This window comes from Alosa alosa, chromosome 13 (assembly GCF_017589495.1).
Source record: "Alosa alosa isolate M-15738 ecotype Scorff River chromosome 13, AALO_Geno_1.1, whole genome shotgun sequence".
Taxonomy (NCBI): Eukaryota; Metazoa; Chordata; class Actinopteri; order Clupeiformes; family Clupeidae; genus Alosa; species Alosa alosa.
The window spans coordinates 21,446,024-21,466,462 of NC_063201.1; the positions used below are offsets into that span (position 1 = coordinate 21,446,024).

A 20,439-nucleotide genomic window follows, 5' to 3' on the forward strand; every position below is an offset into this window, starting at 1 on the left:
TTTGAAAGTGGTCAGAGATAAAGTCCCTACTGTAAATATAAAAATCTTTGAGTATAAACAAAAGTTTATGAAGGGGGTAAATTTACCCATCTAATTTGCCACTGGATGGCATGCACCTTTCAGTAAATACTGGGTGTTGAACATATTTGAGCAGGTTTACTTTCTTTTTTGTCATATTACCCATATAACAAATTAACAGAAAAACAGTAGGCCTAAGATGTAAACCAACAATAATAAACTATTACTAGCCTATAACCATAAACCGTTATTATAGGCATACAATAGCCTGGTCAAATCAGTTCCTATCGTGGGTGACTTTGTAGTTCTTCAGAGCCCTATTTTTACTACCCCTGCTGTCTGTACCACGTCCATTACGGACACCATCATCACCATCATCATTACCACTGTCATGTTGGGCAGTGGGTCGAAATAAGCATGGCATGCTTAGTGGACACCGTCGTATACACGCAAAGACGCACCTCCATTCACAGACACACCGTGACTATCACTGTCAATAGTCGATCATAATAAAAGGCAGATATTCTCCTTCAGAATCAGAATAGGTGAATAACATGGCCTACCCAAGACTTCATCACACGTGAACGTTTTTTCAACATTAGGTGTCGGCCTATTTCTGCATCAATTTGTGCAAAAGTATGGCCTGCATCACTTCCGCGTCATTACAAACCAATTGCACGTCTTCGTGCAGGCTAACATTCGTGTTACAAACAAAATGAACGCGAATGCGTTAATGGCGCATAGCCCCTGCCATCCTTCCCTTTAAACACAACACCCCTGTGTTCATAAGCCGTCCATACACCTTATATAATAACATAACCAAAATAACATGATTAATTTAGGCAATGCATAATGTTTATGAGGGAGCATGCGGGTGTATGTGCGTGCGTGTGCAAATGTCCAAGAAACTCTCCCGCTCTCGCGGGTACAGTTCACAGTCAATGGGGGAGTACGTAACAGTGAGAAGTGAGGTTCACTTTCTCACATCCCTCCTCTTGTAAAATATCATTCTTCTCATTTTCTTTGTCTGTACTGTGCTGCTCCATTGTTTACTAATCCTTTTTGACCCTTTGTCCATGTTTTGCATTTCCCCTCCTCCATGTTCTGCATTTCCCCTCTGCCACGTCCATCAATGTGTCAGGCCGACAGATGTGCAGACACGGGTCAGGTAGCAGGATGCTGATGGCCAGTCCACCTCTCTATGCTCCTGCTTAGGCGCTTCTGTGTGACAGATGGATTTGCGATGGCGTACGTATGGCAAATTGATTGGAGATGCTTGAGTCTGAGTTGCCTAGTGCCGCGATGTGGCGCGCCATGGCCTGCTGCCCGGCAACAGGGCCTTGAAGAGTTTTCTGGTTTCTATGCACTCTGTTTCTGATCCGTCTAGTGGGGTTGAACTTACAGTGGCCAAGCAGGGAGTTAAACCTCATCTGTGTGCCCTCAGAGGTAAACTGTTCATCTGCTAGACTGGAGTCCCATATTTGTTCTCCAGGGCTGATGATGTTGCACTGGACAGCACTGGACAGTACTACTCATATGCATCATTACTAATACACTTGTGTCATTGTAAAGACATCTTGTCTTTTGATAATCTTGGGTCTGTGTCTGTATAGTTACCAAACACAACTTCCTAAAGCACAACCTAATGTATTCATTTATGTATTATATATCTTGTTTTATTTAAAGATTGAAGATTAGGTATTCCTTCGGGAGAGCAAATAGCAGCAGCACTAGTGCACTGTAAGAGTGTCAAGCCAAATGCAGCGTTATCATGTCGTAGCTGAGGCCTAGCTGCAGGACAAATGTGAAGCCAAATGCAGTGTTATCATGTTGGGGCTGAGGCCTAGCTACAGGACAAATGTGAAGCCAAATGCAGTGTTATCATGTCGGAGCTGAGGTCTAGCTACAGGACAAATATGTCTTTACTTCCCATTTTGGCTCATGTAAGTTACTGAACCCACAGCTCAGTCACGTCCAATCTAGTGCTTCTCTTCTTAAAATAACAAGATTCTAGGTGCTTTTCTAGTGCTGTAGAAGATAAATGACTGCTTTTGTGTTTGTAAGATAATGATGCAGAATTGGGGAGCTATTTAGTGATATGGTGGCTGTGCACTCCCTTTTGTTTAGGGAGAGAGGTGTCTTCGTTTTGATGGCCTTGAGTCCTTTCCATGATGAGAGGGATATTAAAAAAGGGTTGACTGCCCACCTGGGGTCCTGCAGTATTTTTAGACCTCTGTGTTGAAAACTGTTCTGGGAAATGTCAGACATGAAGGAGAGTTTGCATCTGATGATTTTTGAAGTGGTGCAAACAATACTATCTAGCTGCTTCCTCTGCTGAGCTGTGGTGTTGCCATGCTGCTACAGATATGGGAGAGTTGAAGACACCGTTTTCAGATCCTCATCTAACTGTAGAATGTCCTTGAGTTGTCCTTGAGATCAGGAAGAGGAAGAGGTTGTTCCAGGAAACAACCTCCACAGCATTGACGGTCAGGGCCTGTTGAGTTGACCAAAGCTGACCAGCTCTAGGTTTGGAGACGTTCAGCTCCAGCTTACGGAGAGAACTCCAGTCACTGAAAATAACTAGGTATTGGTCAGTTCTAACACCATCAACCAACTAGTGCTAACTTCATGGTGTGTGTACACTCGATAGCTTGCCAGGTGTTTTGTTAGGAGCTTGCATATAGTAACCTGTTTTATAACATAACCTATGATAGGTAGGCAACGCTGTGAATTAAATCCTGATAAAGATCAGAGTAGGGGGATGTTGGGGCTTTAAGAGTCGCCCACATAGCGACAGCCATGTTTCGGCCTCCATCTTTCGGCCTCCATCTTTAGAATACATTAGCCAAGGAGAGAAATATCTGAAATTCTAGCTCAGCCTTTCACATTTGTCGTTCACCGAAAGACAGAGTTGTGCTCGCGGCTGCTGGGAAACCCCTTATGTTGAATCACCTGATGATCTCTGACTCTTCGCATGGAGATAGAAGACCCTGTTAGCTTTATTTTTAACTATATATCTTGTACAGTATTGTCAAATTACGTTAGCACTGATAATTTGTTACCTTTACTCTTTGTTTACAAAATTGCTTGCTGAATATAAGCCAAAATACCAAATTGACATTATTCATCTTGCATGAATGGTTTCACAGACTAAATGACTAAATGCAATGTACAATTATTTTTCTAAATTAACCTCATTACGAGAAGGAATACTCGATAAAATCTTGTAGCGTCACCTACGACATTGTGGTACGGCTTCCGTAGCTAGTAAATCGCGCTTGGAAGGGGGGGTCTGTTGCAATACCGTTACCATCTCACCGCTAGATGGGACAATTTACCCCAAGAATTAACCCACGAAATGCACAGTGTAGCTTTAAGGCATCTCAACAACTATCCCCTAAGTATACATGTCACTATAGATAAGCCAGTAATAGTTTATCCAAATATGAGAGTGCCTTGCTTGCCAAAATATATGCTTACAATATTCTGTATTGCAGTAGGTGTACACACACACATACACACACACACACACACACACACACGCACACACACACACATACACACACTCACAAACAGGCCATGGTGGGTAGGGTTAGGGTACCCATGCTCAAATGTCTGCTTGCGGCCCTAGAGTCCTAGAAGCAGCCCTGTTCTTGCCCTACTCTGTCTTAGGTCGGCTCTGACCCCTGATCTTTATTGCGGCACCTTGAACATTTCTGGGTGCACGTGTATCATGTGCTGTTAAGTGCACCGGGGCCAACTAATTTAACGTTATCTGGAGCTCCGCTTGGAATGTTTGGGAGTCATCAGTGCAGTTCTTTTTGCGCCGCTTTGTATGTCACTATTGCTCTAACTGCCCTTCCTCTCCTACCTCCCCTCCCTCCTCCTCCTCAGCTCATTCTCAGGGCTTTTAGCCGCTTGAGCGCCTGTCTTAGTGTGCATGGGTGGCACACACTGAGCTGGAAGAGCAGAGGAGATGTGGCTTGCAGCAGCGACAGCTTTTAAGGGGCTGTCATTGCCATCAAACAAAATAACATGCCCTGGAACAGGTTGTACTGGGAAGCCACGTCACTGACAGAGCCCAATGAGGGCACATTCTCTCTCTCTCTCTCTCTCTCTCTCTCTCTCTCTCTCTCTCTCTCTCTCTCTCTCTCTTTCGCACACACACACTATCTCCTTGTCTTTGTTTGTACTGTATGTCTCTCCCTTTGTTTCTCTCACTCTTTTTTTTATACACACACACACACAGACATCACTTTGCAACCAGTGTTGTCTCCTCTTTCTCTCGTTCTGCCTTTCTGTTTGTCCTCTGTGGCAGACGCACACACACAAACACACACACACGCACACACACTTAATTTTCTCTCTCTCTGTCCTGCTCATCACCTTGGGGATGAACTGTAAACAAAGGCAATGAAGCGGAGCAAAAACAAATTCCGTTGGAATGCCTTGATTATGTTGCCGTGGAGGCGACGGTCATCTGTGCCATCCGATGATGACCCAGGGGAGAGCGGCTTGGTTGGCGTTTCAGGATGGGTCTCTTCTCACCACACCCAGTTGCCTTCTCTCTCTCTCTCTCTCTCTCTCTCTCTCTCTCTCTCCCCCTCCCTCCAAGAACAGGGCATGCATTTTTCCTGTGGTAAAGCATCATCCTGTAGGATTTCCTGTTGAAGGAAAGTGAAGTGGGATTAGGGCCATTTTTTGCATTGGTTGCACTGGTTCGACTAACTTTTTTTACTTAGGTGCACCAGCACAAAATTTAGGCGCACCCTAATTTTTTCATCGTGCCAGCTTTAACACCACTTTTACATTCCGTGTCTGAGCTGTTGTCATAGCATGGACCAGGAATGACAGTATTTGAGCGAATGACTGATTTGCGGCGCCCACACACAGACCACCGTGGTGTCCATTATCCCGCTTATTCCACTGTTGCCACTTGCGTTGTGTTCATTTCCTGTTACAATTTAAACGTTTTAATCGCTAAAACGGTCTTGTTTGTAAAACTGCTTTCTTCCGACACATATCAACTAATTTCTCAACTTGCAGGACAAACTGCCGTTACTAGTTCTAAATGGATAGTTGCTACGGCCCAAGGCCAGTCGTTAGTTCTATCTCGTCCCCAAGATTCTGATTAAACTTTAGCTTTGAAACATCGCTATTTTACCTAGCCTGCTGTCATCTAGCTAAAAGCCACCTCCATCATATACTACAATGTTACTATGTTCTGAACGTCTGCATTTTACAGCTCGGATGCAACGTGACGGTTCATTTAAACTTCACAACGAGTTCGGCAAATTCAAATACAAGTGTGATACGGCCAAAAAATGGATCTACTTCATAGGTGTGCAAATAACATACGGTTAATGGTCGTTCTAAATTACGTAGGACAATGGGAAATTCAACCAAGCAGTGGAATACATTTTGTTAATAATTGATAGTATTTTATGATTTGCATAATTACTAATAGCTTAACATATTCATTTGAATACTTAATATTGTTACAGTTTCTCTTTAATGTCAGTACAGTGGTGGTGTGTAGGTCTAATTGACTGCCTGTTACTTTAAGGCGAACGTGAGAGTAATTGGCTTTCATTCTCAGGGTTTTAGGCTAGAGAAAAATAGTTGTGCATAGTCCAAGGATATGGAAGCAATTCCTTATGTTTTCTATGTCATTAGGTAAAATACATGTTCAAAAAACTAACAAGTCAAATGGGATCATAGAAGAGATAAGTGTCTTGCAATGTTCATTTCTATGATTTTGGTGAGCACTACATTAATGATAGACATGACACATGAGCTAACGGGATAGTTACCTAGAAGGAACTCCCAAGATGTAAAAGTTTACTAATACTGTAGGTTGCGTAGCTTACAGTATTTCGGAAATGTCATTAAACGCAACATTAGGCCTAAATGAACTAAATTCCCTAGCCTAGGCAGCAGACAGCAGATGTAACGACCTTATAACGTTGCCAGTCATAGTGCGAGTGCGACCCAGAACATTTTTTTAGCCACACCCTACTGCTCTACTGTAAATAGGTCGAACTCTGGAGCCCTGGAGATACATGGGGGTTCTTATCCATCTACCTGTCCCTCTCTGTTCTCTACTGTCCTGCCTGTGAGAGGAGGAATGGTCACAGTAGATTTATACACCCCGCGGGGCCTATCTTTCCCTGCATGCCATTTTTCCTTCCTACTGTCCACCCAGGAAACCATTAATTAAACCATTGAGCTGTGTGTGTGTGTGTGTGTGTGTGTGTGTACACTCATCCTCATGAATCAATGAGCCTTCCCTGGCTATTTCATTCATTTCTCGGCATAGATATATGGTTGTGTGGTTGTGTGTGTGTGTGTGTGTGTGAGTGGTTTACATAATTGACCTGGACATTTTGCAAGCATACTGTAAAACTCAGCTCAGCAAATTGAATCTCAAACCACCAATCACGAGTCATCATCACCGGTTTTGCAAACAGCAAACATGCATCAAGCGTCCAGTCCCTCGAGTGCTGAGCGCTGTCCTTCCCCTCTGAAATGGCGAGCGACTGATTTAGATTGATATCTGCCTTCCTCGGTCCACTGCCATGAATAAGCCCCGTGCTGAAGCCTTAACAGCAGGAACCGGCAGCATTCATTAAGTAAAGCTGAGGCCACTCCACGACAAAGTGCCCCGCTCTTATAAAAGCAGTGCTGCCGAACGGCTAATAAGACTTTACGTGCTATTAGGAGCACCTTGACTGGCAGCCCGGCAGGGAGGGCCTGCGCTTCTGTTTTTTGGAGCATCGCTTGATTGTCATTTATTGAAAGGCCTAATGGGCTGCGAGGACTGTGTGTCTCGCCGTGCCTTTAATAGTGCTGTGAAACATTAAAAGTGGGGGATTTATTAGGTAGCCCTTTTAACTAATGAATCACGAATGCTGGCGTTGAAAGCTGTCGTCACTCTGGTAAAAGCCCTCCTAATTCCTGTGAATAAAGAGATGTGGCGAACGAAGCACCCCCCTCCCATTTCTTCTATTCTTTCACCTTCCCCTCCTCTCTCTCTCTCTCTCACTCTCTCTCTCTCTCTCTTGCTCTCATGCTGATGGCTGATGCTCCACAAACTATCACCTTGAATCTATCGTCGTCTCGGCGCCTGCACAGACTCCGCTCTGCCCCCTCCAGCTGACTTTGGAACTGCCAAGCTCTCCTCTTTTCTCTTCCATCCCCCCCTCCTCTCCTCCCCTCTCCTCTTCTCTCCGTCCCTCCACCTCTCCTCTGCTCTCCTATCCTCTCCTTCCCTCCTCCTCTCTTCTCCTCTCCTCTCCTCTCCTCTTCCTTTGTCTCACCTTCTTTTGCTCTGTGGACAGCAGAAGGCTCAGTTTCTGGGGAGTGTGGGTAAATAGCAGGTTGCAGCTTTTTCCTACTGCAGGGAGATAGAGATTCCCTTATATACCATCAACCACTAAAACTGGAGTAAACTCACTCAAAGTAATCTCACATACTCACTGTTAAAGAAGGATTGTATGAAGAAGGATTGTTCAGTGATTCTGTCTCTGTTTCCTCTCTGTCTCCTCTCTGTCTAGCTCCCAGGATTAGCTGGGGCAGAAGAGCAGTTTTCATCAGATCTCTTTCTGGATGAACATAAGACAGTTAATAGAGTCTCAGTGTTTTAGGTGAATAGGCATGGGCTTCCTCCCTCTCTCTCCTCTCCTCTCCTCTCCTTTCTCTCTCTCTCCTCTCCTCTCTCCCTCCTCTCCTTTTTAGTGTTTTAGGTGAATAGGCATGGGCTTCCTCTTCCTCTGGTATTTTGGTGCTTTTGCACAAACACTGTCTCATGTTCTTTCTGGAGAAATCCCTGAGTGCCTCTTGATGCTGCGGCTGAGTGAAGAGTGCAGCTCCTCCTGCTGATGCGGGTGCAGCTGTATAGACTGTGAGCTGTATTAGTGTGTGTGTGTGTGTGTGTGTGTGTGTGTGTGTGTCACACTCTCTGGTTGCTCCATCCCACCACCCCTGAGTGCGGCTGTGTGAGCTGGTTCTCACATACTCAGAGAGCTCAGCTGGCACAGGCATGACACTGGGCTCATCCCGCTGCAAGAACTAAGACTCCTGTAATTAATTCTGCCCCATTGCATCTCCCAATAATCTTACTCAGTCTGGTTTTGTAATACACCCCCCCTTCCCCCCATACACACACACATGCACACTCTCTCTCTCTTTTTTTCTATCTCTCTAATCTCTACACACTTTTTCACACACACATTTCAACACAAACACATATGGCATGTTTGTTCACTTGCAAAGCAGGTGCTCGCCTGGAAAGGATGGCCATTAATTACCTGAGCGTAGCCAGTGCTAGCCCTGATGTCCTGCTGCTGAGCTCATACACACACACACACACACACACACCCACCCACCACACACACACTCACTCACCCACACCCACACACACTCACACACACACGCGCGCACACACTCACAAACATACTCATCCTCAGTGTAGCCCGTGGCCATTATCTCCTTGGCCCTATGCTCCTGGTCCATTTCAAGGGCACCATGGAGATCACGGCAGGTGGAGGTGATAGCCCACCCCCTCCCCTGGGCCCTCGGGGAGAATGGGGCAGGGGAGACCACAGATGTTCAGTTGGGTGGATGCGGTGGGCTTGGGTGTAGAGTGGTTGCTCTGAGGGGCTGGAGATGCTTGTGCAGACTCCCAGAGGCTCCCTGGAGAGATGCCTGAGGATGCAGTGATGGATTACACCTCTCTCTCTCTTTCTCCCTCTCTCTCTCTCTCTCTCTCTCTCTCTCTCTCTCTTTCTCTCTCTCTCTCTCTCTTTCTCTCTCTCAGTCTGTTTTTCTCTCTCAGTCTATTTCTCCCTCTTTCTCTCCCTCTTTCTCTGTCTCCTGTAGGCCTGTTTCTCTCTCAGAAAACACAGTTTCTCTATTAATCCCTTTTTCCTCAATCTATTTCTGTATCTCGTTCTGTCTCCCCTTTCTCCTTCTTCCTATCTTGTCTTTCTTTCTTTCTTTCTTTCTTTCTTTCTTTCTTTCCTAGTCTCTCTCTTTCTCTCCTCTCCCACCCCTTTCTCTATCTCCCTCTCGCTTCCTGCAGTTCTTGTCGAGGGGTAATGAATGGGCCTCCTGTTTGCTGCATCTGCATCTCTAGGCTTTCAGAAACTGATGTGGTGTGTGCGCAGGCTTGTGTTTGTGTTTGTGTGTGTGTGTGTGTGTGTGTGTGTGTGTGTGTGTGTGTGTGTGTGCGCATGCGTACTGTATGTGTGTGTATATGTGTGCGCGCGCGCCTGTCGTTTGTTTGTTTGTTTGTGTGTATGTGCGTGCGTGCGTGCGCGCGTGCGTCGCGTGCGTGCGTGCGCGTGTGTGTGTGTGTGTGTGTGCGCACGCTTGCTTTTTTCGTATGTGTGTGTGTGTGTGTATGCCTTCTGGCCAGGTCATTTTGTATGGGACTGGCTTGGAGCTAGCTGATAAGCTGTATGGGGGAAACTAGCAATTAAAACTTGATCAAGCTGTCAATTGAGACTAAATGAAATGGAACCAGAAAGTAATTAAAAGGATAGCGCACAAACAACAACAGTTATATCTCTTAGCTTTCTGCTAGCCACGCATAGAATTTAATTACGGAAGCAGCTTAACGCAAACGTGCGGACCAGCACACACAGGTACATGCATGCATAAGGAGACACACACACACACTCACTCAACTACTCACCCACACACAAAGAGCCCTAACACACACTCAGACCCAACACACACAGACATACTCATACTCGTAACATTTTAAACCAACACATATTCAGACCCACATGGACACACACATACACACTCTCACAAACATACACACCCATGACACATTGCATAGATTTCAGCCTCTGGGTTGTCAGATGCCTCAGTTTCATTGGTGTAAATAAATTGGAGATGAATTGAATATTTACAAACACACACATGCGGAAATAACAGTGTATAAGCACTTGGTCACACACCCACAGGCACACACAAACACAAGCATCATGGTGTTCAAAACATTTACTCAGTCTTAGAAACACACTCATTCACACGCAGTGTTGGCATGAAGGTTGTGTGTGTGTGTGTGTGTGTGTGTGTGTGTTAGTCCTCAGCTTTCTGCGTTAGGACTGGCCGAGGAGGAGGCGGATGGGCAGCGCTTCGACCGGCTGTTTGGTTGTTTGCTGTAAAATCATTACTGGGATCTAGCCGGGTCCAATTAGTGTGTTTAAAGCCACTGGTGGACGACTGCCGAACTCCCAGCGTCCCCAGTCTGCCCATATGGCCACAGGCTGCACGGCCGCGCCGTTAATTAGTCTGTCAGCTTCCATCGCCGTCACGCCGGGCTTTTCTGGACTGAGAGGAACCCAGGCTGCTTACGCCCTGTGTGTGTGTGTGTGTGTGTGTGTACTTGCCATATACAATGCATATTATGCATACTCATACCCAAATAGACACACACACTTAACAAAACACCCTTTTGGCAATCAGTGCAATTTTGTGTGCCATGACAAACACAAATACGGTCATAGACACACACACACACACACACACACACACACACACACACACACACACACACACACACACACACACACACACACACACACACACACACACAGAGAGAGTTGGATGTGCAGTCTGTACACACGCAGTGATGTCTCCAGCTGCTTCCCACCATGGCTGCATGCATTCCCTCTAAGCTGTGCTGCCGTGGCAAGAAGAAGTCGAAGTGGCACAAAGACACTTTTCAGACCGCACAAACGATTTTTTTTTTCAGGGGTTAAAAATCTGAGCATCAAAGGCGATCCAACAACCTCCAGGCAGACATCCAGACAACCAAGCCGGATGTACATTAGAATGTTTACATACAAAGTATCCTTTAGGCTACTCCAGGCAGGCCCTATGATGCCAACTTCTGGGTACTCAGATTAGGCAGGCCCTGTTCCAGCAGTTATGCAGTAGGCTACCATGGCGAAAAGGCAGAGCAGATGCCCTAGAAAAAGGTCAGCGTAACGTTTATACATGAGTGGCTAGATTAAATACTCCAAATTGACACAAAAGATGGTCCAGGTAGGTAAAAACTTTCAGACATATTTACGAAAGGAGTGGCGTGATCTGCAAATTCTGCTCGGAGACAAAAGCGAAAGGAGAGTTCACTCGTGGGAAAACTTGGTCTGAGTGGAAGCTTGATTACCTAAGCTTGATTATCTGACACAGAAAGTCCATGTATACCAGGGGTGGGCAAACTTTTTTCACATTGGGTTTTGGAAATTGGCCGGCGGGCCGCACAACAACCCCAACCGACAACTTTCAGGCTACTGCACGTTAGCCCAGCTCCTTAACCACTACACTACCACCGCCCACGATGTTCACATTAGATCTGCTGCAAAGGAGATGAGTTAACTTAGTTTAACATGATGTTATATCTACTTAACATGATGTTTTGACATTGACAGTGTAAACATTCTCTAAGGAGAGTGAAAAGCAGTTTGCAGTAAAGCTAACCAACGTCGTCTCTATCGCAGGAAAAAATAGCGAGCAGCCTGATAACCAAAATGAAATGCTCGGCGGGCCGGATGAAAGTGTTTGGCGGGCCGGGCCGCAGTTTGCCCACCCCTGATGTAGACGTATTGAAAACATTAAGACTTAGACATGGGAACTCTATCGATCAAATTCTCCCCGAAACGAATAAATCCCGAGAGAGACGAATTCTGAGAGCACGATCCGACCCTAAACAAATACAATTATTAATCGACAATGTGATGCTAACACAACATGTCCATGTTATCAGTTCAGGATACACAATCATATGGCACAATGCTTGTGCTTTACATTACGTTTTGGAAGCAAACTGATTTCAGTTTGGAATTAAGGAATCATTCAGCTTTCAGGATGCCCTGCAGAAAACATCCTTGATGCCATTACCAAGTTCTACACACTGTACGCTGACCATGCGCTAAACATGAACTACATAGTACTATGAACTACATAGTACTACTACTACTGCTACTGCTAGTACTACTGCTAGTACTACTGCTACTGCTAGTACTACTGCTAGTACTACTACTGCTACTACTGCTGCTGCTGCTACTGCTACTGCTACGGCTATTACTACGGCTACTACTACTGTCTCAACTACTACTGTAACTACTACAGCTGCTGCTACTGTTGCGTCTACTTCTACAGCCACAACTGCTGCTGCCACTACATCCATGACTTGATGCAAGATTGTGAGATAGGGTCCATTTATTCCAAACACAAAGGACATTGTGGTTGTAAAAGAACATCTCTAAAACGGATAGTTCCAGTCCTTGAAAATGATTGGCTGAATCGTGTTCAATGAATCGTGTTTCCTAACAACGGCCCTTAGCTGTTCTAAAATCAGTGTAACCTACGGCGCCTCGAGGCTTAGTGCTTAAGTGTCTACTGTTGCTACTAAAGCAATTACTGCTTCCTCAACTTCAGCTACTGTTGCTGCTGCTTCTCCTCCATCCTCTGCTGATGTTGCTGCTGCTTCCCCTCCATCCTCTGCTGATGCTGATGTTGCTGCTGCTTCTGCTCCATCCTCTGCTGATGCTGATGCTGCTTCTGCTCCATCCTCTGCTGCTGTTGCTGCTGCTTCTGCTCCATCCTCTGCTGCTGTTGCTGCTGCTTCTCCTCCATCCTCTGCTGATGTTGCTGCTGCTTCTCCTCCATCCTCTGCTGATGCTGATGTTGCTGCTGCTTCTGCTCCATCCTCTGCTGATGCTGATGCTGCTTCTGCTCCATCCTCTGCTGCTGTTGCTGCTGCTTCTGCTCCATCCTCTGCTGATGCTGATGTTGCTGCTGCTTCTCCTCCATCCTCTGCTGATGTTGCTGCTGCTTCCCCTCCATCCTCTGCTGATGTTGCTGCTGCCTGTCCTTCATGGCTCAGAGACTGTGGCCCCAATGCTGCTGCTGCGGATCAGTCCTCAGGCAGTCGGACTGCTCTGGGATCAGCCTCGCGCTCCTCTCCCGTGTCTCACTCAGCAGCACACGCTCCTCGGCGCCGCTGCCTCTTGCCGCCCGGCGCCTCCTGAGTCGCCCGATAATTTTTAATAGGCTTGTTTATCTCGGCCCCGCGATTCGCTCAAGTCGATAGCGCCTGACAGACCAATGGTGGTGGCAGACTCCCAGCGTTAGTTAGGAAAACTTTTTTTTTTTTTTTTTTTTGTCAATTTTGAAGTTGTTGCTTTTTTTCCTTTCATTTATATTTTCCTTATAACTTTAAGGGGTGACGCAGTTTAATCCGCACCTGTAGCCTCTTTTCCTACAGTTAGCGGGAGGGTTAAGTCCATCAGCCCCAGTGTAATGCCTGTGCATGAGGATGATTTTCAGGTGCTTTAGGAATGCTGACTGAAATGGATCAGTCACCGGTGTATCTGAGCGTTTAATGTAGTGTTTGAGATTAGGTGGGGAAAGGCCCTCAAGCTATGAATCAGCACTCAGGCTGCCTAAAGGAAGCACATATTTAAGTTGGCATTTGCCCTTAGTTGGTTTTTGATGCTTTGTCAAGAAGTAAATAAACAAAATATGTATCCTTGTATTTAGGTGAGCTTGGATTGAAAGCGTGGATTGAAATGATTTTCTCCTTGCGTCGCCGTAATTGAGTTGGACTGGTGCCTTGCAGTATTAGATGTGTTTTCTAAGCCCAAAAGCTGAACAAATTTGAGCAGACAGCGGCTATGACTCTCACTCTGTGTTCTCACCGAGTCAGGCTTGAAAGCCTCATAACCAGGAGCTCAGGAGACCGAACGCACTGCATCCCGCCATCATCACCAAATGATTTATTATCGTACTCGACTAGTTTGCATATTGTTTGTGGCATTGCGCCATAGTAGACATGGGAGCATATCATGGTCCTGTGGTGTGTGTGTGTGTGTGTGTGTGTGTGTATGTGTTACTGTATGTTTGCAAGCGAGTCTGTGTGCATAGTCACTTGTGTATCAGCATGTGTTTGTGCTTTTATGCGTTTTATGCGTGTACAGTATGCGTGAGCTTTTGTGTGTATAATTGCATACAGTTGTGTAAGGATGTACAGTGTATTACGTAGTATGTGCTAATGCTTGTGTGTGTGTGTGCGTGTGTGTGTATGTGCGCGTGTGTGTGTGTGCGCGTGTGTGTGTGCGCGTGTGTGTGTGCGTGTGTGTGTGTGTGTGTGTGTGTGCATTCAGCATGCCCATGTGGCAGAGTGGGCGGGAAGCTGGTTGGTTGGCCCCCACTCTGTGCCGAGTGTTTGCCGCAGCAGATGGATCACCTGGGGGGTACATGACCCCTTTGAGTTACCGTGAGCTTTCCACCACAGCCGGCCCCCAGAGTAGCCAATCCACTCGCCACCCGACGCATATATTTGCATAGTAATCACCAGGGAGAAGGTGCAGGCCTATAGAGAGGTGTGAGCATGTGAGTTTGAATGCAATGTGAGGGGGTGTGTGTGTGTGTGTGGTGGAGGAGGGGGGGGCAGTGATGTTGGTCGTTGGTGGGATTCTTGTTCTGAGATCACTTCATATTTACCACATCTATGCATTAGCTGAAGGTGAACAATGGGTCAGGTGTTCATTTGCATACATTTGCATGTTCAGGAGAGCAGGGGACAGCAGCGCTTCGTTACCAACAGACAAAGTCGATAAATCAAAAGAGCCAGTCGCCGCTTAAAAGTAGCGCTGCGGCGGTCTTAGTCGCCGCAGTGACACAGATTCAGTGGAGACGGGGGTGAGGTGGGGAGGGGAGAGGTGTGGTGTGCTTTCCTGACTAATTTAGATATGAATATGTATAAGGCTGAGGGCTTTCAGGACCTGGGCAGGTGATTGGTCGGGTGGGCAGACTGCTCTTATAGCTGCTTTCTCATCTGGGATTTCTCTCTTTTCCCCTCTGTTTCACTCCTCCCTCTCTTCCTCCTTCTCTTCCTCTCTCACTCACTGTCTTTCTCTCCTTTTTACTCCTCCCTCTCTTCCTTCTTCTCTTTCTCTCTCTCACTCACTGTCTTTTTCTCTCCTTTTTTACTCCTCCCTCTCTTCCTCCCTCTTCCTTTCCCTCTCTTCCACTATCTTTCACTCCCTGTTACTTAATCACTCACTCCCTCCTCACCCTTCCCTCTCCTGTGTCTTCTATCTGTGTGTGTGTGTGTGTGTGTCTCTCTCTCTCTCTCTCTCACACACACACTGTGCACACACACACACACACACACACTCCCTTGTGTGAGGATTGTTCTTACTGCTTTCCTCTATTGTTGTCCACACGCCCATGAAAAAAAAGCACAGTTCCGTCAAAGACAGGTGCAAACAGCCCACGGTCTCAGCTCTGAATTAATCAATGCAGCGCTAAAAAGTAGATCCTTTTTGAAAGGAAACAGACCAGGAAACAGAACCAACCAAACTTAAACCACAGACAAACGGTCCAAATGGGTATAGGGGGAGGTGAGACGGGCCAGGGCTCAGGTCGGGCTCGGGTCAGACTCGGGGTCAGGCTCATGGTCAGGAGTTAGTTCCTGACTAACGTTCTTATTTTCACACTGGTGCATAATGGACATCCTAAGGAATACTTGGGTCCGTTAAATGTAACACGGAATTTTAGAAGTTTGATCATCATTGATGAGCATGTTCTTTTATTAGTGTTCAAAACTCTTCTACTGAAATGTTTAAGGTTGTCTGTGTGTGTCTGTGTGTGTCTGTGTGTGTGTGTGTGTGTGTGTGTGTGAAGAGCACCACTTTGCAGGCTACTACTCACCACCACCACCCATCCATCTAATCAGTAGGAGTTTGAAGTTCAGCCCTTTCAAATAACCAGCATACTCTCTTAGGTTTTTAGATAGATTTTCCATTTTTGTTCTATTTGGATTCCATTTTTGGCATGCCAAATAGTGGACTTACTTGGATAACAAAAGTGGCAGTGGAACAGACAGGAAATAGGAAAAGACATCCTGTATTTTTGTATGAATGTGGGTGATAATTAGCCTTAGAAGCCAAATTTAGCCACTATATACACTGTAGCTAAAAAAGTTTCTATGGACTGTCTACAGTATTTTCATACTGTACTTCTCACATTGGTGTGTCTACATGCAAATCACTTGTTTCTTGTCTTTTGTCTTTGTAATAAATTAGATGTACTGTATGTCTCCCTCCCTCCCTCTCTCTTCCTCTATGTCTCACCCTCTATCGTTCCCCCTCCCCTCTCTTACTCTTTTTCTCTGTCCCCATCTCTCTCTCTCTCTCTCTCTCTCTCTGTCCCTCTCTCTGAGGTGTGTTGTCTGTTTGGGCTCTTTACCTGCTCGTTTACGTGTGCCCTGCCCATCATGGTGGCGTGTCCTTCAGCCCCCCTCTCTTAAGCAGGCCCTAATAAAGTTGCTCTTTGATGCATTAATAACCTCGTCCATTCAGCGCCAGCTCCTGTTCCACCCCCTGGATGACTCCCAGAGCAGCTTGACACACACACACACACACACACACACACACACACACACACACACACACACACACACACACACACACACACACACACACACACACACACACACACAGAGTTCTGTTCCTTAATTATTTCTTTTTTGTGAGTGCTGGAGTGAAATGGAGGCGAGGAGCATGGTGACATCTTTTTAATGAATCTTTGAATAAATGATACAGCCTGTCTGTGCCGTAGGCAAACCTTGACCAGAGAGAAAGAGGGAGATAATAGAGAGATGAGTGAAAGAACAGAGAGAGAGAGAGAGAGATAAGACAAAAGAGGAGAGTGAAAAGCAAACAAGTGGATTTAGTTTTATTAGCATATCTCCTCCATGGTGTCAAGTCTCTGTTTTCCTCCCTACACTGGGCACACAGCTTGTTCATCACACCATGTGGGCTCTATGTGATTTTCTACACTGCTGCCTCAGCCAGTACTCAGAGAGGGGAATGGTTGTGGGAAGTTCAGAGGAAAGAGGCCGACCACACACACACACACACACACACACACACACACACACACACACACACACACACAGTCAGTGTTGACAATTGCTCCGCCTCAGAGTGGCACACAGGCTCTTTCATTCCTTATCAGAATTCCCGGGGAGACGGAGCGCTGTCACCCCAGTCCGTTGCCACGACAGCGCTGGGCATTGTGGGAGGATTGATTGACAGCAGTTGACACCTCTCTCTCTTTCTACCTCTCACTGACTTTATTCTCTCTCTCTTGCTTTCCTTCTCTCACTTTCTTGCCTGACTTTCTTTCCTTCTTTCCTTCTGCCTTTCTTTCTTTCGTTCATTCTCTGGCTGACTGGCTTCTTTCCTTACCTCTCAACCTCCTTCATGTATTTGTTTATTCTTCCCCTCTCTCTCTCTCTCTCTCTCTCTCTTTCTCTGCTGACCGTAGAGCTGTATTTGCATCCCTAATTCATCCCGTGTGATGTCTTGATTGGGCCTCGGCCCCAGTGCGCCGGCCGGCCATTGTGCCAGCGTGCCAGCCTGCCCGCTCCATGTCACCGGCCCGAGCTGGCGCTGCTCCGGGGCCTTGTCAGATGAGAGGCTGATTAACTCTTGGCTGGCGCGGGACACGTGCACTGGACTGGCCGAGGCTAATGTGGCTGTTGGCTGATGCGGCGCGGATTCATCACGTCTGGGGCTTAAAGAATGGGAAAGCCTGATCTAAGGGGGGCAGCTGGGCATAAGGCGTGTAAAAGCAGAGAGGAGCTTTTAAGTCCAGGCCTGGCTGTGAAGAGGCCTTGGGTTTGAAGTAATGACCCATTTGGATGGATGCTGATTGGCTTTGAGTTAGTGTGTGATAGGGCTGTCACTTTTGTCAAAAAGTCCTGTTCGATTTTTGAGACATAAGTGTTCATTGATTCGATTGTAAAATCGATTTTTTATGTCTAAAGACGTTTCCATTTTCAACGGCAAATATAGGCCAATTCACAAACAACTAAACGTAAAGAGGGCGCTTGTAGACGCAAGCCAGCAATATTGCTGATGATTTATTGGCGTGAAGTTTCGTGCCTGCAGTACTGCTGCAGGCTTCAACGTAGCTGTGTCTGTGTTTACTATTAGAAACGTCAAACAAATTTCGCCTACGTAGAACTCGATTGCACAGTTTGCATAGCCTACCACTTTGTTCTTCTCCATAGTTTGATATACCAAAAATCCGAAGTAGGCCTACTTCCACATTGAACTTAAGTTATTAGGGCCTATCACTCGTCTCTCTCATGTCGCACAGGTTGATCGTGTTGTCCTCCATTTTTTGGCAAAACACAAGCAGCACAGCAGCTGATTGAAACCGCTGTTTCCGGTGCGTAAATTGGTGGGAATTTTCTTATTAGCTTTCACAATGCTTACTGCACTTCGGAATTCTTTTATATTCTTATATTCTTGTTAGTGAATTTTGTTACATCTATCCTTTTTATTTGTTTAATTCGTTTAAAATGAATAGTGTACATATTTGGTTAAAATCGATTCCCTATTTTAGTTTTCGAAACTTGTGGTGTTTGGTCCAATCGATTGTGCAATCGATTTTCGAACGTAAAGTGACAGCCCTAGTGTGTGATCGAGTTGGTGGAGCTCTTGAGTTGATGGAGTACTTCAGGGCAGGAGCATTCAAGATACATCAGGTTATGCAGATCTGTCATTACACTTTCAGAGGACTTCATTCTTTTCTGATGAAATTGCTAGTAACAATAACTGAAATCAATATGTGGAATTGGTTGGAGATTGTGTTATAAATGTGTTGTAAGTATGTAATATGCTTGTTACAAGTGTGTTGTAATTCAGTCCCACCTGCTATAATCTCTCTCTCTCCCTCATTTTCTCTCTCCCTCTCTCAGATTGGTCAGCTGGTGTTTAAGGGCATGAAGCGACTGAATCGGATCCAGTCCATCGTCTTTGAGACGGCCTACAACACCAACGAGAACCTGCTCATCTGTGCCCCTACCGGTGCGGGCAAGACCAACATTGCCATGCTGACCGTACTGCACGAGATCCGCCAACACCTTCAGCCAGGAGGCGTCATCCGCAAAGACCAGTTCAAGGCAAGGGCTTGGGGGATGGGGGATGGGTGGAAGTCAAGGGCCTGTGGGCTGGGATAGGTTAAGGTGAGCACAGAATAGTTTGGATGAAGTGAAGTTCTGCTGATGGAATCTGCAGCTGTAAGGTCATTTGTGGAACAGGTTGGGATCGGTTGGAATAAAGTTGACTTTGGGACGGGTTAGATATAGCAAGTGATGATTTGGATGGCATGGCTCTTTCCTCCACTGTTGGTTCTATGCCTTCCCCAACAGAGTCAGCCATTCAACCATTTAGATTAGACATTTTCTTTATTTTTACTGTTTTATTGAGCTTGTTTGTTTCTTTGTTCACACCTTTCTCATGTTCTTTTTAGCTTGTTCCTCAGTATTTTTCCTACTGGTTTGTGGTCTGTGCATTTTTCTCCCTAATGTTTCTTGACCACTGGATACAAGCAGTGGGGCGTTTCACATACTCAAATACCAGCATCTAGGAGCAATTTCATCTTGGTTATGACACACATACTGACAGTCTCATACATGGGTGCAATAGCTCCTTGTTTGGACTCCAGCTTGGAACAGGTGTAAACAAGCCTATTGTCCTCTAAACAAACAACAAAACACACACAGACACAGACACAGGCACAGACACACACACACAAACACATATGCACATACACTTTTATGATAACCAGTCCTCATTCATCATCATTAAACTTTCTCAATGTTAGTGGCCTCCTTCATATTTCACAATAAATTGTGATTTGTGCAGGTTGCCAAGGAACAAATGATACCGTGGTGTTTTCTCATTAATCATGACCTCCTCCATGTCCATATCTTCTCATCCTTCTCTCTCTCTCCTCTTCTCTTGCTCCCTCGGTTATTTTCTCTCTTTCTTTATCTGTCCTCTTCTCTCTCTTTGCTGGTTTCTATGTGCTTCCCATCCCTTTGTTTTGCTTTCTATGTTGCTGCTCTCATGATGTTCTCCATTCATATTTTAACCTGCCTAATCACATGTCTCTTTCCCTCTCTCTCTATCTATTTCTCATTTCTGAGGGGCAGCCGTGGCCTACTGGTTAGCGCTTCGGACTTGCCGGAGGGCTGCCGGTTCGAACCCCGACCAGTAGGAATGGCTGAAGTGCCCTTGAGCAAGGCACCTAACCCCTCACTGCTCCCCGAGCACCGCTGTAGCAGGCAGCTCACTGCGTCGGGATTAGTGTGTGCTTCACCTCACTGTGTGTTCACTGTGTGCAGAGTGTGTTTCACTAATTCACGGATTGGGATGAACGCAGAGACCAAATTTCCCTCACGGGATCAAAAGAGTATATACTTATACTTATTCTTATATATATACTTTCTTTCTCTCTCCCCCCTCACTGCAGATAGTGTATGTGGCTCCTATGAAGGCCCTGGCAGCAGAGATGACTAACTACTTCAGTAAGCGTCTG

The 20,439-nt window shown here is 46.0% G+C and overlaps 1 protein-coding gene across 1 annotated transcript in view; it reads left to right on the plus strand.

Annotated features, from left to right (window-relative positions):
- The window catches only part of ascc3 (activating signal cointegrator 1 complex subunit 3), a 202,360-nt gene that overhangs the window by 58,118 nt on the left and 123,803 nt on the right, over positions 1-20,439 (plus strand). Inside the window, exons 9-10 of the mRNA XM_048261920.1 lie at positions 18,815-19,018; positions 20,374-20,439. The exon at positions 20,374-20,439 is cut by the window's right edge and continues 75 nt beyond it. Coding sequence (XP_048117877.1) covers positions 18,815-19,018; positions 20,374-20,439 — 270 coding nt within the window. The remainder of the gene's footprint in view (positions 1-18,814; positions 19,019-20,373) is intronic.